This window comes from Podarcis muralis, chromosome 3 (genome assembly GCF_964188315.1).
Source record: "Podarcis muralis chromosome 3, rPodMur119.hap1.1, whole genome shotgun sequence".
In the NCBI taxonomy this organism is placed as follows: domain Eukaryota; kingdom Metazoa; phylum Chordata; class Lepidosauria; order Squamata; family Lacertidae; genus Podarcis; species Podarcis muralis.
Genome location: NC_135657.1, coordinates 32,343,477 through 32,368,724, shown reverse-complemented (window position 1 = coordinate 32,368,724; position 25,248 = coordinate 32,343,477). Strand labels below are relative to the sequence as shown.

General features: G+C 44.6%; 1 protein-coding gene across 1 annotated transcript in view; it reads right to left on the bottom strand.

Moving 5' to 3' along the window:
* The window catches only part of XDH (xanthine dehydrogenase), a 58,435-nt gene extending 35,164 nt beyond the window's left edge, over positions 1-23,271 (bottom strand). The window contains exons 1-10 of the mRNA XM_028724488.2: positions 23,054-23,271; positions 13,417-13,474; positions 11,943-12,039; positions 8,766-8,874; positions 7,881-8,007; positions 7,082-7,143; positions 5,230-5,298; positions 3,490-3,552; positions 2,804-2,890; positions 934-1,075 (exon numbers count right to left, since the gene is read on the bottom strand). Coding sequence (XP_028580321.2) covers positions 934-1,075; positions 2,804-2,890; positions 3,490-3,552; positions 5,230-5,298; positions 7,082-7,143; positions 7,881-8,007; positions 8,766-8,874; positions 11,943-12,039; positions 13,417-13,474; positions 23,054-23,095 — 856 coding nt within the window. The 5' untranslated portion in view covers positions 23,096-23,271. The remainder of the gene's footprint in view (positions 1-933; positions 1,076-2,803; positions 2,891-3,489; positions 3,553-5,229; positions 5,299-7,081; positions 7,144-7,880; positions 8,008-8,765; positions 8,875-11,942; positions 12,040-13,416; positions 13,475-23,053) is intronic.
* Between the last annotated feature and the right edge of the window lie 1,977 nt (positions 23,272-25,248).

Sequence of the window (25,248 nt, the reverse complement as noted above, 5' to 3'; positions counted from 1 at the left end):
AGGGACTCTCCATTGCAGCTAGCAAAGTTAACAAACACTGCCTCAGCACACACAGTTTGATTTCTACGGGAAATTACAAGATTCTAGCTAACATGGCATTAGCAAACCACAAGGGTAAACATCAAGAATGGGGACAATAGAGACTTAGAAAGGATGGTTTTCGGGAGATTTAATTAGTCTGGCTACTTTCCACTCCTTACCTAAAATGTGCATTGTTTTCAAATATGTAAAGGTCACCTCTAGACTCTCAGAGGATAACAAAACCAACTTGCCATTAGGTTCTGAAAGCCCAAATATCTGCACTGGAAGGTGCAGTTTGCCAGGAGCCTCGCCAAGGGTGGGGGCATGGTCAGATTCTTCATGCCAATCTCAGGCACTACATGCTTTGCATGCAGAAGGTTCCAGAATGAATCCCTGGCATCTCCAGGCATGGCTGGGAAGGACTGACACTCTTGAGAGCTGCTGCCAGGGAGCGTCAGACAAGATTGAGCTAGATGGACTAATGGTACAGCTTAGTATAAGACAGTTTGCTATGTTCCAGATGGAGCACATCAATTATACCTTAAAGCTCAACTATTAAAAAGCTCAACTATTACAATGGAGGCAGGGCAATCTCTTAAAGAAAGGCATAGGTAAACTCTTAACTAGGCAGGCAATTTAAGGCCTTGTCCATACTTCTGTTTGTGCCGCCACTTTCCTCCAGAGAAAACCTGCTCTTTACAGCTGAATCAGAGCAAATGTCAGTCAGATTTTCCATGGATTGACATTTGCTCTGATTTAGAGGGGTTTTTTCACCAGGAAAGCAGTGGGGAAAATAGCAAACCGCTCAGACCCATACTTTCTAGGCCTGGAACAAGCAGAAGTGTGGACGAAGCCTTAGCCTTTGCATTATACTGACAAAAAACTCAAACAGAAACTGAGTTCTTTCCTTACCTACTTCAGTGTTCCCCACCACAAGCTTGGCAGTTGGGTACTGAGCTTTGAGCACCAACAGTTCCTTGAGGCTTGAGGGCTGAAACCACATCACTCGCTCCCCTTTGAAGCACAGTTGCTTCTGAGGCTGATCAGTGTGAGTCTGAGGAAACAACACCAGATTTAGCTTCAAATCACAATACGTTGGCACAGGAGCAAAGAATCTAGGCTCTGTTTGATTCTTCCTATGGCGAAGCAAGACTGAATCCATAAAGCTATGACAAGAAACAGAAAAGTTAGAAGTAGTCAACTGTTATTGTTGTGCTTTGGTGTGTCACACCTTTATAGGGTACCTTGCAAAGTTTTCATAGGCAAAACAAAACCATATCTTAGGTGAAAGCAACACCACAAGGTAACTTTGTCCTTCAATATACATGTAGCAAACAGCCTTCCAAAATTCATTGAAGTTTAACCTTCCAATGCTTTGGGCAGATCATTATCATTACGAACCTCAGCCACTTCTTATTCCATGTACCTTCATAAAGAAAGTGAGACCTTTCAAATTTGCTTAGGGGGGGGGGGAGTGTGATTGTCATGTGTAGTTTGACCCTTGAGCAGGTGTTTTTCTGCCAATACTCACAGGAACTCAGTTCTGGCACCTCTCAGGTGGGCACCTTTGCCATTATAAGAGAACAAGGTATATATTCGTGGTGAGTTCCGGCACTTCTTTTTTCTAGAAAAATAGCACTGCCCTTAGGTGAGTTTTGTCAGGAGCATCCATAGAGCAGCTGGAGGAATGAAGTTTGGATGGGATACATGTGCTAGCCTCATGTTCAGATGTCCCTATCCTCATAGGTCAGGGCTGAGGAACCTTTTTAGTGTGGCAGGCCTGATCTCTATCTCCCCCACCCTGCTGGACCAACTTTGAAAAGTGGGCCAGACCATGCACCTGTCAAATCAATTGACATCATACTGAATGCACAGGTTGGTCCCACCCCCTAGGTGTGGTTGTGAACTGGCAGTGGTCCCCACCTGTCATGTAGGAGCATAGAAATCTGCCTTGTTCTGAATCAAACCATTGGTCCATCCAACTCAGTGTCATCTACACATATTGGCACAAGCTCTCCAAGATTTCAGACAGGGTTCTCTTCCAGTCCTACCTGGAAGTACCAGAGACTGAACCTGGGGTCTTCTACCACTGAGCTTTGCCTCTTCTCCTGGCTGTGCTCAGTGTCTGTTTGAAGACAATTATCCGGACACAAATAAAGGTCCTCCGCCAAGGCAAGGAGACAAGCAGAGCTTAACAACCATCGCTCAAGGTCAATGGACGGCCTTCAGCCACTCACTACCTCAGAATATCCTACCCCACAGGCCAGTTGGAATGATAATATGGAACAATCATATGTCCATCTCCAGGAACTTCATGAGGAAAGACCAATACACAAAGGCAGTTAAGAAGTTGTATATCTCTGTGCCAAGGCTACCCTAGGATTGCTATACCGATGCAACAACACCAGTCTACACAAACATGGAATTACAAGTTGTTCTGTACTCCATTGCTTCATATCTTGGGTCATAGGAAGTGCTTTTGCCTATGGAACTGTAAACTCCCAGAGATAACAGCCCTTCTGTTGTGTACAACTATATTTTCCCAAAGCTGAAAGACCAGTGGCTCAATCCTGCCTATGGTTGTTGATTCTCCCTCTCCCTACTTGTGTTTAAGTGATTCACTGCTTAAACTACAGAGGCTGAAGTGAATTCATGGTCTATTGTCCCAAGACAGTGCATCATCTCAACATGTTCTCAGCCCATGCACAGAAGTCAATGGATACGTAAATCTTCCATGCAGGAGGAACACCACAAGAAAGTCATGAGAAGAGAACGTTCTTACCAATAACTCTGGTGGGAATATTGGCTCCTGGGTAGGATCTAAAGGCTGGAACTCAGATGGATTGAACAGCTCTGAGGAGATCAATCCCTGAAGAAATTGTCATTGGTTAGTGCATATATATTTTTCTCACTGTTAAAGAAGATTACTATCTGTATGTCTTATACAAAACATATCAATATTACTAGCCCAACACAGAGCAGTAGTAAAATCCTCATAGTGATACTTTGAAAAAAAATTAAAATCCTTGCTACGGAAAGGACTTGAAACAATCACAATATTTGTTTAATAATGAACATTTAACTTTTTAATATACTTATCATGGTTTAAATAGCTATATAGATACACATTCCATCAATAGCATGGAAGCACCTTGGTCCACAGAGGACCTCCATGACCTAACAAGAACAACTGCAGTTGAATTAAATTTTGCACGGCTTCTGCTAACTCCCATTCACAACCAGTTCTCCCAACAAGATACAGGAAGGGGCTCAGCTCATTGTTAGCCTCCCTCCCTCAGAAATCACTCACTATGTTGCAAAGGCTGCTGGGCACACCATTTCAAGACCAATAAATAAAGGTATAGCTTCATCTGTATTTGCTTAAGCATGGCTTGATATTCTATATATTTATTTCAACAAAAGAAGATGGAAGAAGAGGAACTACAGTAATAGGTTTGGGGCACTTACAGTATTGTTCTCTTTTCCATTCATGCAACAGCCGTTCACTTTTTCTCCACAGCAACCTTCACCCTATTTGGAGGGGAGAGAAAGAGCAACATGGGAATCAGGAACTTTCTTACATGGAGATGGAATGTCATTTGTTCTGTCTTTCCATTTAAAACAGCAACTGCTAAGATATAAGGCACACATAAAAGATTTAAAAGGACACACACTATTTTCATAGAATCATAGAATCATAGAGTTGGAAGAGACCACAAGGGCCATCGAGTCCAACCCCCTGCCAAGCAGGAAACACCATCAGAGCACTCCTGACATATGGTTGTCAAGCCTCTGCTTAAAGACCTCCAAAGACGGAGACTCCACCACACTCCTTGGCAGCAAATTCCACTGTTGAACAGCTCTTACTGTCAGGAAGTTCTTCCTAATGTTTAGGTGGAATCTTCTTTCTTGTAGACGATTACAAACCGAGAAAATCCTAACAAATACAGCTGTCCTTACCCTACTTACTTGGGAATAAGCCCCACTGAAATAAGTATGTTTTAAATACAGTGGTACCTCTGGTTATGAACATAATTCATTCTGGAGGTCCGTTCTTAACCTGAAACTGTTCTTAACCTGAGGTACCACTTTAGCTAATGGGGCCTCCTGCTGCCACTGTGCCGCTGGTGTGTGATTTCTGTTCCCATCCTGAGGTAAAGTTCTTAACCTGAGATACTACTTCCGGGTTAGCAGAGTCTGTAACCTGAAGTGTTTGTAACCCGAGGTGTTTGTAACCCGAGGTACCACTGTAGAGCAAACTCCCAGGCAGGTGTGAATATGGTTGCAGACTTATGTTTATATCCAGGAGTGCCAAGAGACAAGTTCTGGAGTACTGGTATACCAGACCCGTAGTCAGCAGGTACCCCAGACTCTGGGCTTTCTTTTCTTTTTTCTTTTTTAAAAGTAAGGCCAAGACTCAACTAATAAGGTTTACTAGGGGATACCAGCACAACACAGCTTTCCCCATCCTTCTCCCGGATCCCTTTCACATTCCACTCTGAAGGGTCAGGAGTACCCCCAAAAGAGAATGTAGGTGAGGAAAGGGGGATCAGTCCATCTGACAAGCATAAATGCTTGTGCACGTTGCTGAATTCATCCCTAAGTCTCTGACCCTTCTAGAAAGAAATTTATGAAGCAAAATGTTCAATCAACCTTCCAAGTTATTTTTGTGAGATGACCCTGCCTGGCTGCTCCCACCTTTCAGTGTTTTTAGCCAATGAGTGAAGTCAGAGCTGTGATGGATGGTGCATAATATAATCATATAGCATATTAAGAGCATAATCATTTGCATGTTTACTTGAAAGTAAATCTGGGTACGTTTAGTGGTGCTTAGTCTCAAGTTAAGTGTGCACAGAATTGCAATCTAAAGGCTCCTGAAATCCCAATACTACAGTAACTACTATTTCCTGAAACCTGACATGGGAATCTCAGAATATAACCTACAAAATTAAAAACTGGTTTTAATAGTCATTCTCCCTTCCCCGAGAGAATCCTGGTAGTTTTGAGGGAGCTAGGAAATTTTTCAACAGAATTCTCTGCACCCTCAGCAAGCTGCAATGGTGATTTGGGGAGAGACAGATATGAAATATCCTAATTGCAGTGATTTAAAGCACATCACTCAAAATAATAATAATTTTCTCCTCTTGGAAATATATGAGAGGTTTAAGAGACAACCAACATTAAACATTAAACCATTAACCAACTTACCACATTATTTTGCTTTCCAGCCATGCAGCAACCAAGACCATTAACTTTATTCCCACAGCATCCCCCATCCTAGATGGAAAGAAATAATAATAATAATAATAATAATAATAATAATAATAATAATAATAATAATAATTTATTTATACCCCGCCCATCTGGCTGGGCCTCCCCAGCCACTCTGGGGAGATGTTTCAAAAGAAGCTCCATCAAAGCTATATTAACTTAACACATTTGCTAATGAAACCATTTAACCATACAGATTTAGGGCTCATTCATTCATTAAATGTGGAAAGTAAGGTTCCCATACCTCCATTAATTCTCCATAGTCCGTATGGAATTCTGCTACAAGTCCGCTCACCTTTTCCAGTTGGGCAGCGTTGCAGCCAGGCATCCGGGGCCCTGCAGTGATCCAGTGGGGGGCTGGAACTGGCGCCCCCCACATCACTGTCCAGGCTGCGTCACTAGACCTGGGCAGGGGCCCGTCCATGGGTGGTCCTGCTGACCAATCAGCACCCATGGGAGGTGTGGCCATGGGGAGCCCTCCTCTTGTGCCCTTCGCCGGATCTCCCAACCCACCCATCCTCTTTTTATGCTTTTCTATGACACAACCTTGCTATGGACAAACGTCAGCCGCCATATTGTTGGGGCCGCATGGGAATTTTTCCCACTGGGCAAATTGGCACCAATCATTTGGCTTTCGCCTCCCTTATAGCAGTCATCACAACGTTGTGAGATTAGGCACTGGGTAAGCCTTTGTTTGGATGGAGGGGAGGTTGTAGTCTCCGCCTGCCCCTCCTCATTAAGGGTATCCTGTTAAAGGGGTCCGTGGGTCTGGGTTCTGTCTGATGCCCAGACATGGGCTAGGGCCATGCCATGACCCCAACGGGGACCCCTCAGGGTACCCCTATTTTATTTAAATTATAGGGCTCCCCCTGTTGGTGGTTTACTCTTAGATGGACTCCCTGCAGATGGGCAGGAGTCGAAATACAGCCTGGCTTCACCCAATGTCTAAGCTAAACCGCTCACATCTGTAACCAATATAGTTGTGGCCTATTTGAACCCATAAACCTAAATACTTGCATCCGTGTGTTTATTATCCAATAGGGAACTGCGGATCATGGAGCCTTGGCACGCAAATCACTGCCTATAGACATTTTCCCCTCCCTTGATCCAGATTTTCTTATACCATCTCCTTTCTGGAGCATCCCTTTCCCTAAACAGACATAAATTAATGAAGTGAACACCAGTTTGAAATAAATTTGCCAACATGGGATATCATCTTCAAGGATGTTTTCTTGTTCCAGTCCTACATAAATGAGTAGGAGCCATGGAAGGGCAGAGTGTTCTTTCACATCCCATATTAATTTCAACAGAGTTTGCACCAGAACTCCTCCAAGAATCATGATCTGTTCCAGAAAATCCAGACTTTAGAACAGATCTTCCCCGCCCCCATTAGAAGTGCTAGCTCTGTAAAGCAGAGGTAGGCAATGTGGAATGTTCCTTCCATATGTTGCTAGACCACAGATGGATGGGAGTTGGAGTCCCACAACATCTGGAGGATTCCATGTTCACTACCTTTCCTGTAACAACATTTGTGGCAAGAATGCTAAAAATTGGCACTGGAGAAGTGAGAGCAAATTGATTTGTATCCAATGTTAGTCCTGTTCAGAGTAGGCCATTGAAATTCAAAGACATGACTAATGCACAACCATTAATATGAATGGGTCTGCTCTGAGTAGGACTAACACTGGACACAGCAGACCAACTTTTTCTATTTTAGGTGTATAATCCATTGGCATTGATCAAAAGCTAACCTAACTCTATGAAATGCTTTTGATCTCTGGCTTCTTACCTTTGCAAACGTCCGGTAACCCTCCAGAATGGGCCTGTATCCAGTACAGCGGCAGAGATTTCCTGAATCACCAAATCAAGTTGCAGAGGTTAGGAGCCACTTAAGGATGTACAAGAAAAAAATGATATTTATTTTGGCTCTGCTCTACCATGGAGGACATTAAACTTTCTGAGGATATCCAAAATTCACCCCCAGAGAAATGAGTAAGTATCATTGTGGTTCTATATAGCTTTGAAAATGGGGTTCCAATCTCAAATGGCACCACAACCATAACCTCCAGGTAACACAGAATTGACCTGAATTGTTTGCCAAACTTCCTTTCCAAATGTTTGCCCAGCTTTGCTGCTACATTACTAGTTAATAAATTTTGCCTTGTAAGCTCTCTACCTTACAAGAATTATCTGAGGGCCAAATGGTAAAAGAGATGAAGAAATTTTGTGCAGTATTTTCCCTAGCAATTTTTAAAAAAATACAAGATGATTTACCATCCCCACCCCTCAATGATCTAATTCAATCAGCAAGGACAGTCTAATTGGAATGCATGAGGGGGTATGTTAACTTTTTATTTTAGAAAGGCACACATACTCTGCTGAGTCACAATGACAGGGCCATTCCCACCACCGCCAAGGATGGCAAAGCAGCTGAAGGCAGCCGGCTTTCTTTTCTTAATGTCCAAGGTGTAAGGTTGAACATGTAACAGCCCATCACTTCTCCAATCATATATGCAGCCCCCTCCCCAAAAAATCAAGTTGTGTCGTGGGGGTTGGACAAAAGTTAGTAAGGTTCAAAAACCTTTCACCTTGGAAAGCATCTTCAATTTCTTCCATTTTTGGTTCAGGCTGATTGCGAAGGAGCGTGTACATGGACATAACAATGCCAGGAGTGCAGAAACCACACTGAGACCCATGGCTTTTGGCTATTCTTTCCTGGAAGAATGCAAGGACAGAAGGCTCTTATTAGTATGACAATGGCCCCCTTAGTTGACCCAGGACTGAACAACGTCTTGCCAAAGAAGGCACAGAGTTCAGAGGCCTAATTTCTTAAGTAATCTCTAACCACATCTACTGTGGTATGTGTGTAATTGTGCTTTATCCTTAATGGAAACACCATGCTTAAACATGTGCCTAAAACATGCATATTCTTCATTTGAGGATTCACTGCCAGTAGTGATGTACTCAACCATAATCACGATAATATTTCTTCTTTCATCGGTTGAAACTTTGAAGGAAAAAACACATTCATACTCGTACCCATGTGCACAAGAGCACAATCTTGGTACTGTTGCTATGGGTTTCATGCAGTGTCAATTTTTCCTGTGAGACTTCCCAATTCACCCTGCATAGTTTGTCAATACATAGTTGCATTAACTTTTCAACTTGGTGTCATCAGTAAATGTAATAAGCATACTCCTGCTTTGCTCCCAAAATGATTACCAAATAGTTCAGAAGGGTGCAATGACTTCATCTTGATGAACTGTATCTACTCTTGGTGAACCATACACTTTTCTCCAACTAGAGAGCATCCTCCTCTTTCCTTTAGCCAGCTCCTTGGCTGCCATACAATGCCTGAATTGATTGGGAAAGGGCTTACAAAACACATAAGCCTTAGCAATTCACTGTGCCTTGGGCAAGGTAATATGGAAGGCCAGGGACTGTTAGAATGTAGGTTTAACTCCACACCTTACCTGCACTGGGTGCAGCCTTGTCTTAGTGCTTCCTATGCCTTCAATGGTAGTTACTGCTACATGGTGGAGAGCACAGATAGGGAATAAACAAGCATTTGCAGAAAAATGTCTAGAGCCATGAGTTAAGGAAGTTGTTCACTTTGTAAAATTGCCTGCTGGTAACACTAATGAAAGCCAATGGGCTGTTGGCTTGTACTGAAACTGCCTACACAACATTGGTCAGAAGCAAGTTGTCCTAGCAAGCAAATATGGCAGAAGGGTATGCATATTAGGCTGTGTACACATTGCCATTTCCTCTGGCTTCAGTATTATATGTAGAGGATGTGTATACTTGTGAAGAGATCCATGACCTGGAGCATGGAAGGCAGATTGAGGGTATATGGGTAAAAACTGTAGGAGAGGGAAACAACAGTGACTTACTATAGGTGTCTGCTATAGACCTCTAAGCCAGACTGAAGACTTGGATGATGCCTTCCTACAACATTCAAAAAAGGAGAGATATGGGACGCGGGTGGCGCTGTGGGTTAAACCACGGAGCCTAGGACTTGCCGATCAGAAGGTTGGCAGTTCAAATCCCCGTGACGGGGTGAGCTCCCGTTGCTCGGTCCCTGCTCCTGCCAACCTAGCAGTTCAAAAGCACGTCAAAGTGCAAGTAGATAAATAGGTACTGCTCCGGCGGGAAGGTAAACAGTGTTTCTGTGCGCTGCTCTGGATCGCCAGAAGTGGCTTAGTCATGCTGGCCACATGACCTGGAAGCTGTATGCTGGCTCCCTCGGCCAATAAAGCGAGATGAACGGCGCAACCCCAGAGTCGGTCACGACTGGACCTAATGGCCAGGGGTCCCTATACCTTGACCTTTATAGTAGTCATGGGGTGCCTCAACTACCCCAATATTGGTTGGAACTCAAACTCTACCAAGAATGCAAGGTCCAACAAATTTCTCCATTGCCTCACTGACAATTACATTTCCCAGAAAGTGGAAGAAGCAACAAGTCTATCTAGGACCTGGTCCTCACCAATAGGGAGGAACTGATTGATGAAGTGGAAGTACTGGGAACCTTGGGAGGAAGTGATCATGTCCTCTTGAGTTTCATGATACAGATGCAAGGGAAAGCTGAGTGTAGTTGGACATACACTCTGAACTTTAAGAAGGCTGATTTCAAGAAGCTTAAGGAACAACTGAGTGAGATCCCATGTTCCGAAATACTCAAAGAGAAGGGAGTCCAAGATGGATGGGAGTTTCTTAAAGGTGAAATACTGAAGACACAAGGCAGACAATTCCAACAAGAAAGAAAAATGGGGGGGCATTTAATGAAACCAGTGTGGCTGCGTAAGCAGCTTACAGAAGAGCTGAGATGCAAGAAGGGCATGCATAGGGAAAGAAAGCGGAAATCACAAAGGGAGAGTACACAGGGGTAATCAACAGTTGCAAGCCCTCTGCATGGATAAGACTGAGAAATGTGATTGGGCGACAGAGAGAGGGTGGAACTGCTCAATACCTACTTTGCCTCTGTCTTCACCCAAAAAGAAAGCAGTGACCAACCTGGCGATAACAGGATAAATGATGCAAGGAGAGACCTGCAGCCTGAGATAGGAAAAGAAGTGGCAAGCTACTTTACAGTAAAGGAATTCAAATCTCTAGGGTCTGATGAGCTGCACCCAAGGAATCGAAAGGAGCTTCTTGTAAGCCAGGAAGGTGTACATAGCCTAAGTGTTATAAATCCAACTTGGGCTCCAACCCAGATAGAGTCATGGGCTGCAAGGTATTCTATGCAACTAGAAGCTCAAGACATAGGATGGAAGTGATTGCTGTGCCTCTTGTGTTGTGAGATGGATGGGAAGATACCACACACACTCCTCAAGCGCTACAGGCAGATATCACATTGGATGTGTGCACAGATATACACCCACGTTCCATTTGAGCACATGGTTCCCGACCCAGGAAAGGAATTCATGCTCAGAATTTCACAGGAAACCCAATAAAGTTTCCCAGTTCCCCAGCCCCCAAAATGCTGAACAATCATTTCCAAAGCAAGACTATACAAACTACTAAAGCCAACATTCTGAAAATGGCCGGGTTCGGAAAAAAAGGGTGGGCTGTGAACTCCTAAAGATTTAAATTAAGTTTGTGCTGCTGTGAAGAGAAACAGGGCAAAGGGAAGCAAAGCAGGGAAGATGAGCTAAGAAGAGACCAAGAGAAGAGTAGATTCACTCAGTATACTGATACTGAACTTTGGCACAAAACTGTCCATTACATTAAAGCAAACATTAATCTTACTAAGCAAACCAATCTGGGAAAGGCCAGTGGGTTTTAATAAGCACCCTTATCAGATGCTAAAGCTAAGAAATCAAGATAACAGCAGGGGGCAAAACATTTGGATGTGCCGTAACATACGGTAATCATGTGCTTTGCCATTCCTAGGAAACCAAAAGGATTGCACAGGACAGGGGTGGTGAAGCTGCCATCCCCTAGAAGTTGCTTGACTCCAGCTCCCATCATCCCTGATCATTGGCCATGCTGGCTGGGGCTGATGGGAGTTGAGAGCCTGGAGACACCAGGTTGGTTCCCCCTACTCTATACAGTGAGATTGTTGCGTGAACCAGCCCCAATTCTTGGCATTTTAAAAGGAAGACTAACGGCACCGTGCTAAGCACTGTGTCTATTCAGAAGCAAGTCCTCAGTGGGGCTTACTGCCACATGAATGAAGATATACTTGCAGCCCAAGTGATTACATAAAGGAAGACCCAGCTGGCATATTGTGGAGCTGCATGAGGCTTGAATGTAGTGCCAAGCAGCTACTTTGGCAAATATTTTTTAAAATAAATTGCATTTTGTCCTAGATGACCATCGCTCAGAGGTGGGGAACCTTTGACCTTCCAGAAACTGCTCAAGTACAACTCGCATTATCTCTGACCATTGGCTACACTGGCTGGCACTGATGGGAGTTGGCGTCCGAGAATTTCTGGAGGGCTGCAGGTTCCCAATCATAGTCAAACTTTCTGCCACCCATCAAAGGAACAGAGCAAACAAATTATCAAATACATTTGAAAATTTATGGGAGGAACAGACTTTACACAATTACATTTTTCCACCCACTGAGAATCTGTCCTCCGTACGGCCGATACCCACATTAGAAACCCATTCACCCATCTCATCACTTGCCATTCAAAGGATACATGGTTTTCTTCTGGGATCTGTCGAACTTGGAAATCATAACAGTGCAGGCACCACATCCACCTTCTCCACAGCCCAGCTTGGTTCCACATAACCCCACTAACAGTATGGCAGTTAAGGAAAAAAGTAGCAACTGAGCAAGAAATTCTTAAATATATCTACAGCCACTGCTTCTTATAGCAGGCTCAGTTTCCAGATGCACAGAGTAAATAAAAGATTGAGTTATCCAATTTGTCTAGGACTATCCAATACTTTCTTAGGACACAACAAAAACATATTGCGGCCTAGGTTTTTTCATCATCCTTCCAAACCATTTCTGTTTCCTTATTAGTGGCAATTCACTTATTTTTGCTTGTGCAATTAAATGTATCAGCTGATACAAAAGTACAGAAGAATGGTCTTAAATATCTAGATATGAATTATCCTTTTTTAATTGCTGGGGTGGATCAGCCAGTGAAAAATAAATGTAGAATTGTGTTTACAAACACAGGCTATATTTACTTCATAACAACACATGACCAGCTAAAGAAACATCAGATTTAAGCATCACTTCCCCAACATAGTTCATAGATTTTTAGTTCCGACAAAGATTATTATGGATGTTAACGCATATCTTTGGATGGAAAAAAATGCATGATATTTACCTTAAAAGTATTCTTAATCTAGTTAGCACTACATGGCCACTTGTCCATGAAAATAGAGGCCAGCCCTTTTTTTGTGGAAAAAACAAATAGTTGGGCCCTAAAAATCAGTTATGTTACCACGTATGAACCCCCAGCACTGCAGAATTTGCTTCAATTTTAATCAAAACCAGAGAGGTATTTCCTCCAAACCACCCAGCCAGCCGTTCTCTCTCCAATCTGTTGATTATCCAACTCCCCTCCCAAACCAATATCCAGCAGGACCAAACCATGAGGAAAACGGAGAGAGGGGGGGACATATTTCTGCACCTGGCATGGTGTGTTGCCATACACTGGAACATGGGGCCTTGAGGAAAGTAGTTAACTTCATTCCCTGGCATCAGAGACAGGACTGGGAGAGACTACCCTCCCCTCTACCCATGGCTTGCTGTCAACTACTGCAAACAGGAGGCTTCCAAGTCTGTGAGGGAGACCGACTCGTTTATGAAGTCAAATTCACTCAGAAATAGGCCAAGCTGTTTTTCAGTTGTGGGTCATGGGAGTAGGTGGCTCAACAAATTTCAGAGCCAATCTGACAGAAGCCAAAAAGGGGGGGGGGGGGGGTACAACAGAGAGACTGCCCATCTCCACATATTAAGCTATTGCTCTCAGTCTTGAACTACGTTAAGCATCACTGAGACTGGGAATGGTAGGTGTAGGAATAGCAGGAGAAACAGTATTAGCAGGTGCCCAGTTCTAAATTCAAGTGAAGCTCAAATTCTGCAGGACCATCTATACAACTAGGCCTTGGCCATTTTAAAATCGCACGCAGGACGTGCCGGCTGACATCAGATACATTTCCTTCGAAGGTAGGTTAGCAAAGTAGTTTCCGGGTCCACATCCTTCTCCACCACCTGGAAGACAAGAAACATGATTTCCTTAAGATATGTGTTCATGCATGCGCTATAGTCAGTGCGTCACCAGCATCAGAAAGTACCGTATTTTTCGCTCTATAAGACGCACCAGACCATAAGATGCACCTAGTTTTTGGAGGAAGAAAACAAGAAAAAAAATATTCTGAATCCCAGAAGCCAGAACAGCAAGAGAGATTGCTGCGCAGTGAAAGCAGCGATCCCTCTTGCTGTTCTGGCTTCTGGGATAGCTGCGCAGCCTGCATTCGCTCCATAAGACGCACATACATTTCCCCTTACTTTTTAGGAGGAAAAAAGTGAGTCTTATAGAGCAAAAAATACGGTATTTTGAGAAGTCAGAAAATTCTGATGATTGTCAGTAAATCTCCCAAACCATCATTTTAAACAAGCAAACAAACAAAAGAGCTCTCTGCATTATGCTATGGTTATGGCATGGGTATTTTAGCACTGTAGGATTTATCCCTTTCGTTTTCCAGGCAATTATATTATGGTGTTTGATTTGACGGATCTTTTCTTTGGAAAGGTTGTTTGTTATTTATTTGCTGCTTGATAGATTCTTGTTTTATGGGACTTGTGATTTTCAACCTGTTTAATTTTGTACATCATCCGGAGAGCTATTCTTATTGGGTGACTGTAAACTAAGAAATCTTTTTTAATTTTTTTTATATATAAAATGGAATAAATAGTATGACAATAACTATATTGTGGTATTTCTGTCCTATGCAGTGTTTTATTTTGTTTTAGAAGCTCCAAGTGCCTTTCCCCCTTTCTATTTTGTTGACTCATGGAATTTTAAAACTGGAAGGGACCTTGAGTCCAACCCCCTGGAATGCAGTAATATGCAGGGGATTGAACCTGCAACCTGAGCATTATTAGCACCACGCTCTACTTGTTTTTATAAAAGTCTTGCTAACTACCATGTGTACAGGCTATAAGGGCAAAGGGGAGACCAGCATTGTCCTATCCATTAGCCAGTGAAAGAGCAGCCACTCTGGTGCTTGCTTTCCTCTTCCCTCCCCATTTGCTTTTCCTTTTGTGTCTGTACAAAATATACAGGGGCAGGTACCTCTTATCTTTCAAAATATGTATGGTGGTTGGAGGGCAGGTAATTTTGGGCACTTTATAATTGAAATAAAATAAAATTAAAATTAATAATAATGGCAATTAAGCTATGGGCACTTTCATGCATTGTGATTTTTTGAGGGGATTTTGACTGACACCTCCCCATGGGTGCCATAGGAGGTACTGGCAGGCAAACTGATGCTCAGGGATGCCCTGCTGCTGACCCCTGCAGTAAAAGATTAAAATCTGCCTGACAACATCTGAAGTGGCTTTTTTCTTTGTTTACCTTGCCTGTCAGGTTCTAGATGGAACTTCAGGTGCCTGGGGCAGCACAAGCCTTTGTTCCTGCCGCTGCAGCTATTGCAAGCCCACAGGATCGGGACAGGACTTTTTGTCAAGATCAAAATGGCACAATTTTCTTCCTACATGTAGAAGGCAGGCATGAGGAAGCACGCATATTTATTACTGCAAAGCAGACTTCGTTGCACCTCAAGTTGCGCTCCATTCCTACATTCTTGGCTTAACACTTTTGGCCTTGCCAATTCCTCTCCCGGCCTTCAGCCAAATTAACCATTTCCTTGCAACAAAACAGCTCTTGTGCAATAGCTGCTTGCATATGACCTTCGCTGGCTTTCTCAGTAGGCTAATCCAAAGTACGTACCTACAAACCATGTGTTCTACACATATGTATGGGTCATGGCACAGTGGTTTGGCAGGCGGTCCCAGATTTAATCCCCGGCTTTGCTAGGTATGGCTGCAACGTCCTCCAAAGCATACAGCCTTGGGGATTATGGCAGCCGGGCGGGGCGCTTTTCACTTTTAAAGGTAAAGGGACCATTAGCCCAGTCTTTATTCTCTCCCTTCTTCCCAGCACACCTTGTTCAAAAGCAGTCTTTTCCTGCCACTTCTCTCACACACCCCTTCACCGTGGCAACCTTAGTCTGCCCAGGCTCAAGATTCCTCTTACAGTGGCCATCAACACCTTTTGTCATGTTGTTGTTGTTGTTTAGTCGTGTCCGACTCTTCGTGACCCCATGGACCAGAGCACGCCAGGCACTCCTGTCTTCCACTGCCTCCCACAGTTTGGTCAAACTCATGTTCATAGCTTCGAGAATGCCTCTTATCCCAGCTGAGGCCCTGGCTTGGAAAGGAAGCTTAGCCTGTATTTTTCCGCTGACCTCCAATCTTCCCTTCAATACTCCAAATAACCAAAATCCTACCACTTATTAATTTACAGGGTTTATAGCAATAGAACTCAATCCCACAGGAGGAAGTTACGGCCACCAACTTGTCTGGCTTTAAAATAGGATTAGGCAAAAATCCATGAATGGCAAAGCTGCCAGTGGCTAGTAGCCAAAATGGCGACATTCTCCATTAACTGCCAGAGGCAGTAAAGCCTCCAAATACCAATTGCTGGGTAGAGAGAGCCCTGTTGTGCTTTACTCCTGCTTCCCACAGGCATCTGGTTGGCTACTATGAGGAAAGGATGCTGGCCCAGATGGGCCTTTGGTCTGATCCCACAGGCTCTTCTTTGTGTTCTTCGGGGTGCTCAGTTATGTAGAAGTTATGTTGTTGTCCCAGGGCATTCTGAGAATTCTAGCAGGAAGAGAAGGTGTGCCAAGCAGCTTCTTAAGGAACACTGAGGGAAATTCCCCAGTGAAGAGATTGATTTTCCAAACGTGTCAGGACAATAACCACTTGTGCAGCTGTCTCTTATTTGGTTTGACTTGCTCTACAACTTCTTTTTTAATCCTTTCCTGCTATGCCCAGGTATTCCATGCCCTGCACACATAACAATTTACCCAACCGTCGTAACTGTTGCAGTTTGCTAGGCAGGATTCCTGACATCTCTTTCCTCTTTGGAAACAGAACCCCTGTATGCATATGCTTCCTTCCTTCCAACGCTTGGCCTCCATCAAGTCCTTCCATATTTTTTTAAAAAATTACAAATTATACTAAAACAGAAAGAATTGCATGTTATTGTTGTATACGCAAGCTGCTTTACAGGCATGATTAAAAGCAGCACTAGAATATACATCCACCTTCGGGGGGGGGGGGGGAGTATCCACTGCCTATTCTAGGACTTAATGTTTCAAGCTGTGCTACTGAAGAAACACATTTGGCCATTGAAAGTTCCATTTGGCTGCTGACTGTTGTGGCAAACTGAAAGTGGTGGTTTATCTAGGATAGCTTCCTAGGCCATTTTCTCCCATCTTTCTGTATACAATGTATGTCTTTATGGCGCTTAGAAGCCTGTTCGTTTTGATGTTTGGCTGCATTAGGCTGTAAATTTGCAGCTAATCCGCTTCATGACTGCATTCATTGTTATAGTTTGTCCCATTTTGTATATTTTAGTAAAAATTTGCAGTTTCTTTGTTCTGACTTCTCACATTGTCTTTTGAAACTGAAATCCCCCGGGGAAGGCGGAAGGTTTCACAAAACTGCCCTGCCAACTTTAAGCTGCTGCCACCTGTTTTATCAACCTGGCAGTGGTGACAACCTAGCAGTTTGAAAGCACAGTCAAAGTACAAGTAGATAAATAAGTACCGCTCCGGCGGGAAGGTAAATGGCGTTTCCGTGTGCTGCTCTGGTTCGCCAGGAGCTGCTTAGTCATGCTGGCCACATGACCCGGAAGCTGTACACCGGCTCTCTCAGCCAATAAAGTGAGATGAGCGCCATAACCCCAGAGTCGGCCACGACTGGACCTAATGGTCAGGGGTCCCTTTACCTTTTAGTGGTGACAGTGCCTCTGGGAGATCCTCTTCCCTCACAAGGAGGCTGCAGAGTGAGTGCAGGAAGCATTGACTTCAAGTCTGATTGACTTAATAATGACCAGTCAGAACGAGGGCAAATGTCCCCACAACACAGCCTCCTGAGGCCAAAATGTTGCTCCGGCCAAGGAGCACAATTTAACGCAACTCCTCATTACCTTCTAATTCATGGGTAGGCAAACTAAGGCCTGGGGGCCAGATCCGGCCCAATCGCCTTCTAAATATGGCCCGCGGACGGTCTGGGAATCAGCGTGTTTTTACATGAGTAGAATGTGTGCTTTTATTTAAAATGTATCTCTGGGTTATTTGTGGGGCATAGGAATTTGTTCATTTCCCCCCAATAAAAATATAGTCCGGCCCCCCCACAAGATCTGAGGGGCAGTGGACCGGCCCCCTACTGAAAAAGTCTGCTGACCCCTGATTAATTTAATTCATTCAGAACCTCTAATGGCAAGAGCTGGTTCTGGAGAACTCTTAATCAGAAACATCCCAGCCAGCTCAGCCTCTGTTGTTAGCAATACTGCTTACTTTTATCTGCCCTTATTAGCTAGACACTTAGGTTTTATTTCAAAGACTTTGCCCTTAGGGTCAGAAGGACAACATTTCTTTGGATTTCTCTTCCTGGCCGTAGGGCATGAAGACTCTGTTGTGATTATTATTAACAGATTATCTAAGCGCATTTCTTACTCATGCGCAATAAGGTGATCATGTGCTCCTAGCTCTTACCACTGCACAGGCAACCGAAAAGTGTTTATTCTATGTTTACATCACCTAGATTGGCAGAAGACTCAGGGCAGACAAACATAACACATAATTTATCTATGGAATCTGTGGCTCGTGTAGGTCAGGGTCGTGGGTTTGAGCCCCACGTTGGGCAAAAAGATTCCTGCATTGCAGGGGGTTGAGCTAGATGACCCTCGTGGTCCCTTCCAACTCTACAATTTCTATGAATCCTGTATTGCCCTTTCTACTGAGGTCTATTGGAATTCTTCATCTTATTCTACCCTAGAATCATAGAACTGTAGAGTTGGAAGGGACCACCAGGGTCATCTAGTCCCACCCCCTGCAATGCAGGAATATTTTGCCCAATGTGGGGTTCGAACCCACAACCCTGGCATTAAGAGCCACATGCTCTAACCAACTGAGCCATCTCAGTTCTATTATACGCTTTAGGATAAAGTGCTTCAGGGTTTTTTTATTTCTCCCTTACTTTCTTAATCCTGCTCTGTTATGTACTGAGTTGAATAGGATCCAAAATGCAGCAGTCTGGTTGGTCCTAGAACAATAGGATTCAGAATGCAGCAGTCTGATTGGTCCACAGGAGCCACCCAATCCAGCTCCAGGTGGAAGTGAATCCGCAACCCGATTGGCCTACAGGAGAATCCCAGAATTAGCCAATCACGTGGGGCCCATTGTGTAAATAATGTATATAAAGCAGACACTCTGGGGGAACTTCCATTCCTCCTCACCACTATGAGCTGAATAAAGAGCATGAAATCCACTCTCGACTCCGAGTATATTTCATGGTCACTGGGTTCAATCAAGTTTTGAATCATACGCAGAACTCATATATGCCACGAGACATGGAGACACCTACTCATTCAGCTTTAAATGTGAGTTAGACAAATATATGGATGGCAGCAGCTATTTGCTATAATGGTGGATTGATTATTTATATAGAACCTCCATATGCAGAGGCCGTATACCACTGAACACAAGCTGGGGAAGAGCAGAAAACCAACAAAGAGCTATTAACCTCAGAGCCTAGCTTGGGGGCTTCCCTAAGGCACCATATAGTTTGGCCCTGTACATGTTTTGAGGGCATGTTTTGAAATTGAAGCAAGGGAGAGGGGCATCAGGATTGGAGCTACAGCATAGGAGCGGGTGGGGTTTTTTTGTGCTGCTTTCCCAAGCAAAGTCCCCTTCAGAGCTCCCATAGCAGCTTCCCCCTCAGATAGCGCTAGCAGCTTTAGTAGGTAAATTCATTTTGTCCGGGCAGCAGTGTGTAAATGAATAAATGAATGGTTTACAAGCCTTCCCCATGCTACTGCTCTTTATCTTTATGTGGTTAACATGTAAACACACCTATTTCCCCAAGAGCAAGATGTTAAAAAAAGAAGAAAAAGAAAAAAGTTTCCAGCTACAGTCATGCTGCACTCTCATAAGAGGTCAAGGAACGTTATCTTAGCAGCCGATACATAGCAGAAATGAAACAGGTGCTTAAAGACACACCAGCAGATTTGCCTGTGAAATAAGAGTTGGCTGGTGAAGTCTCATTGTAGCTTGTGTTCCTCTGCAAAAGCCGTATCTTATCGTTTGTCCCTTATCGCCCGGCCCCATAGCCTTGAAGTCACACGCAGCACAATACAGCACTGGTTATTTTTGCGATGTCAGGCTATCGGCAACAGAGACGAAGTAACCTTTCTCACCAGCTGCAGGACAAGGTATCACGTTCTGTTCCAGGCTCTCGGTCAACATTCCCAGGGGGTGTGTTGCAATGCTCCACCCATATGTACTTCAAGCCTCCTGTTCTGGTAAGCGTTGCATAATGACGGGCCTTTGCTTGCTGCCGTGTTTGCAAGGATCTGAACAAACGGTTTGGAACAGAGCTCAATCTTCAGAGCTTCCAGGTTATGGTCTCCTCCTCCCCGTTTCACCCTCACGACGACCCTGTAAGGTAGGCTGGGCTGACAGTAAATGGCTGGTCGAAGGAGCTTCCTGGTTGAGTGCCCTGGCCCCTCAGGTCTATCACTCTAACCACTACACCTCTTGCAGGTTTGGTCAGCTTTATTTAGCACATGCACAGTGCTAAATACAGTGGAAACTCTACTCAGGTATGGAAAACATTTCGGAGGTCTGTTCGTGAGTCGATCCGGGTTGCTGGGAGAAGCGCCGTTCTGTGTGTGCACATTCGGCGGCAGCGCCGTTCTGCGCATGTGCAGACATCAGCAGCTGCTTCTTCGCATGTGCAGTCGGCAGATGCTGCTTCTGCGCATGCAGGAATCGCAGCAAACCCAGTATTTACTTCCAGGTTTGCCGTAGTCGTGAATTGGATTGTTCGCGAATGGGGCAGTGGGAAGAAGAAGAAGAGGAGGAGGAGGAGGAGGAGGAGGAGTTTGGATTTGATATCCCGCTTTATCACTACCCGAAGGAGTCTCAAAGCGGCTAACATTCTCCTTTCCCTTCCTCCCCCACAACAAACACTCTGTGAGGTGAGTGGGGCTGAGAGACTTCAGAGAAGTGTGACTGGCCCAAGGTCACCCAGCAGCTGCATGTGGAGGAGCAGAGACGCGAACCCGGTTCACCAGATTACGAGTCCACCACTCTTAGTTGAGGTTCTACTGTAAGCTATCCTTATGGATGGGCTGATGGGTAAAATACCAGCCTATCTGGAGGTACTAACCTTAGGCAATTTCCTGGATTTGTGAAATGCAAGTGTGCACTTAGAATCATAGAATCTTAGAGTTGGAAGGGACCACAAGGGTCATCTAGCCCAACCCCCTGGAACACAGGAATCTCAGCTAAAGCATCCATGACAGATGGCCACCCAACCTCTGCTTCAAAACCTCCAAGGAAGGAGAGTCCACAACCTCCCGAGAGAGACCATTCCACTGCCAAAGAGCGCTTGCCGTCAGAATATCTAAATGCGGTTTAAAATGTACGATGTGTGAAGCAGCCCTAACCCACGTGGAAATGGCATAGGGAGGCAGTGGCACAAGTACAAAGGGCCGCGGCTCCGAAGCAGAGCATCTGCTTGGCATGCAGAAGGTCTCAGGCTCAATCCCTGGCATCTCCAGGGAGGGCTGGGGAAGGCTCCTGTCCAAAGCCCTGCAGAGCTGCTGCCAGCCAGTGCAGACAATACTGCGCTACATTGACCAATGGTGCAACTGTGTAAGGCAGCTTCCTATGCCCTGTGCGGAGTCAAACCACAGGTCCACCTAGCCCAGCATTGCCTGATCCAATTTAGCTGTTAAGAGATGTATTTTTTACATTTATATCCCACCTTTCCCCCAAGGTGCTCAAGGTGATGTACCTAGTTCTCCTCCCCCCCCCCTTTGTCCTCATAACAACCCTGTGAGGTAGGCTGGGCTGACAGTGAGTGCCTGGTCAAAGGTCAACCAGTCCTGGCAGAGTGGGGATTTGAACCCTGGTCCTTCAGGTCTGAGCCCAACACTCTAACCACTACACCACATTGGTTGGAGGTCCTATGTCCTGCCTTCCCACCCAATATCCTTTTAGCAAGAGGTGCTGGGGAGGTAGGGGTAGGACAAGGTACATGCAGCCTTCAACCCTATGAGCTGCAGGTGCACAATTCATCTCAGAAACAGGTGTGTAAATGGGGTCCCAACTGTGTCCTGGTGGTTTCTGGAAAAGCTGTTGACTCCTGTTAAGCCTTCCATTATTACTGCTTTCTTAGAGTGACACTTGTAGGACACACACTGCAGAGAGGGCCAGATTCCTGCCCAAATATTAGGGCAGTCAGATGTCAGCACTCTGCTTTCCTAGGTCCAGCCTTGCTGCTACTAAAGGACAGAGCGCAGGACGGACAAGTCAATTTGCTCTGTGATTTGCTGATGCAATTCAACCCCCGTCTCCACCCCTGGCCCTTCCCAACTGTGCAATCCATATGGAAGCTCTCTGGAGCTCCCAGTGCACAAAGGTGCGCCCTGGTTGACACCACTGGGCAGTAGCAACATAGAACCATCTGTTTGCTCGGGAAGGTCAGCTCCAGCCCCGGGCAGAGGAACAGAATTCCACCATGCTGAATCAGATTAATACCACTATTTATAGAGGGGAGGTGCTGATTCGTTTCAGTCTGTGTACTGCAGTCTCGTGGCCGGAGCAAAATCTCCACACAGTTAGGCAGCTCCGGCTAAATTAACCTAAGCATAGCCTTGCTGGGTCAGACAGAACGACTAGGCGCAATGCTCTCTCTCTCTCTCAAATGCATCAGGAACGGAACAACCTGCCACCCCACCCCTGGCAAGCAGCTGCTTCGCTGGTAATCGCTAGCATTTGATCTCTTTACGGAGAGGTGGAAATCGCTGTGGGTTTGTAGCAATCATCGTGCTTGCTTCTGTAATTTAATTTAGTGAGGATATCAGTCCAACAGCAACTGCCCAGCGCTGTCACTCAGTTGTTGTTTGTTGCTGGCTGGACAAGCTACAGGCAGAGGGTGTTGAGAATAGTTATGTTATCCGACAGGTAGTCATATTTTTAAAATGACATAGAAACAGGATGGTTTTCCTTGCATGTACTTCATTCACTGGGCATCTTTCAGTAGCCTTCTTCCACTCTGCTTTATTCAATGTAAGTTTAGGAAATGTGGGTGTTTATTGAATTGGGGTCTATCTTTTTTTAAACGTAACTATTTCAGCAATGAAACAGAAGCATTCTCTGGAAGAAAAAGACTGAAAAGCATTACAGATCATTATTATTTTTTGGCTAAAAGAAAGTTGGATACTATCTTTCTAAAAGAGAGAGAGAGCAATAGCAGCAAACTTGGTCATTTGATTAACGTGTCTCCCTTACTCTACGCTGAAAAAAGTTTTAGTAGTTCAATAAAGTTTGCTTGTTTTAGAAATGATGGTTTTTCATTTTCATAAATGTTCAAGGCTGTTTAGCTGCATGTGGAGCACAGTTCTCAAGTGCAATCTGCAACTTGTGAAGTTAATCCAAGGGTTGAGATACAAATAAAAGAAAATTAAATGTGAGGGGTCTCCCCTACCTTCTTGCCATTGACAAAGAAGACCAGCTCATCTGAAGCCATCCTCTTCAGCTTCCTAACTTGATCCAAGAGCAGAGCAGGATCCCAGATCACACTTTTTCGAACAGTTCCAGCGCCACAGCAATCTGAATCCCTGCAATGGCAGCGCAAGCAATAGAAGGAGTTCCTTAAGAATCTTTCACCTTATTCCAACGGTAGTGCCCTGGGAGAGCCCAGGTTATATAAGAGCCACCCGGAGGCGTGCCAGCTGCACTTGGCTGTGCCTTCTCTTTTCTCCCTCCCCCCTCTCTAATGATAGCACAGGAGAAGCTGAACAAAACAAAGTCACCGCCCCTTTCTATGGCACAAGATTAGACTGAATCACTCTTCAAGTACATTGCTGTTCCAATAGATCAGGGCACCCAGAACCTGGCACAAGAAAGTTTGCCAACAAGTCGTGCTCCTGTTCCTTCAGCTCCCGGGTAGATTTTCTAACCACTTCTGCTGTCTCTGCCACCCACCTAGCTATAGCTTCATAGCAGATTTTACTAACTTTAAAAAAAAGCATGTTGATCGTGGGACCCCTTGGCTAGTGATTTGCACAGTTAGAACAGGGTTCCCCAAACTTTGGTTTCCGGCTGTTTTTGGACTACAATTCTCATCATCCCTGACCACTGGTCCTGCTAGCTAGGGATGATGGGAGTTGTAGTCCAAAAAATAGCTGGGGGCCCAAGTTTGGAGAAGCCTGAGTTAGAAGGTAGCTTAAGGCTGGATCCAGGAGTGCCTACCCCACAAGTATCTGTCAAGCGCACACTCATCTGCTTATCTTCTCCAGCTATAGGTTTAGTAGGTTTTGCAGTGCAGTATTTCAAAATGTGACAAGCATCAACAGCTGGACAAAATAACATGATAGAAAGTGGTCCATCGTATGACCTTCAACTCTGTTAAAAACTATTATGAATATAAGAAGAACCTGCAGGATCAGGTCAGAAGCTCAACTAGCTACCAGTCTTTACTCAGAGTGGCTAACCAGGTGCCTATAAAAAGCCTGCAAGTACAGTCTGAGTGCAAGAGCACTCCCACAACCTGTGGCCTTCAGTAACTATGGAGGCAGAGCACAGTCACTATGGTTAGTAGCCAATGATACCCTTTTAATAATAATAATAAATAAAATTTTATTTGTATCCCGCCCTCGCCAGCCAAAGCCGGGCTCAGAGTGGCTAACAACAGCAAAAGTAATACAGCATTCTAAAATCAATACATTCTAAAATCAATTCAAAATCAAATTAATGGCAACCATTGGGCTAGAGTTCTGTGAGGATTACCAAGCTGTGCCTTGGCCAAAGGCCTGGTGGAACAGCTCCATCTTGCAGGCCCTGCGGAAAGATGTCAAGTCCCAGAGGGCCCTAGTCTCTTGTGACAGAGCGTTCCACCAGATTGGGGCCACGGCCGAAAAAGCCCTGGCTCTGGTTGAAGCCAGCCTAACCTCCCTCTGGTCCAGGACCTCCAAGATGTTTTTGTTTGTAGACCACAAGGTCCTCTGTGGGACATACCAGGAGAGAAGGCCCCATAGGTACGAGGGTCCTAGGCCATATAGGGCTTTAAAGGTTAAAACCAGCACCTTAAACCTGATCCTGTACTCCACCGAGAGCCAGATTTCTGCTCTCATCCTGAAGCAAAGTTCTTAAGCCGAGGTACTATTTCTGGGTTAGTGGAGTCTGTAATGTGACGTGTATATAACCTGAAGCGTATGTAACCCAAGGTACCACTGTATTATCTAAATACTACCATTTATTACGGTAATTTCTACCATTCACTAACAGACTCTGGTACCCTGGATCTGTGACATTATGAAGGAAGGACACTAACTCAAAGCAAGTTCAGAATAAATCGTGGGTAACGGATATCAGCTTAATTCACAAGCTGGAATGGTCGGTTTTATAGACATACATTAATTTTGGACCATAAAACTAATATTTGAGGTTAAAGGTTTAACTGATGTTTGGGAAATGCTCGATCCATCATTTAAGGTAATAAAGGCAACGTTTTCTTCATCAATTAATGGTCAATAAATCTGGATTGTGGAATGTGTAAACAAGATAAGCTGGGTACATGGATGTCAAGATAGAAATACTCATGGAGATGGGCAGCCTTGCAGCTTAGAGTTTGAGAATGATATTAAGTTGGAAACATTTCAGGACTGGAAAGGTCAGTGA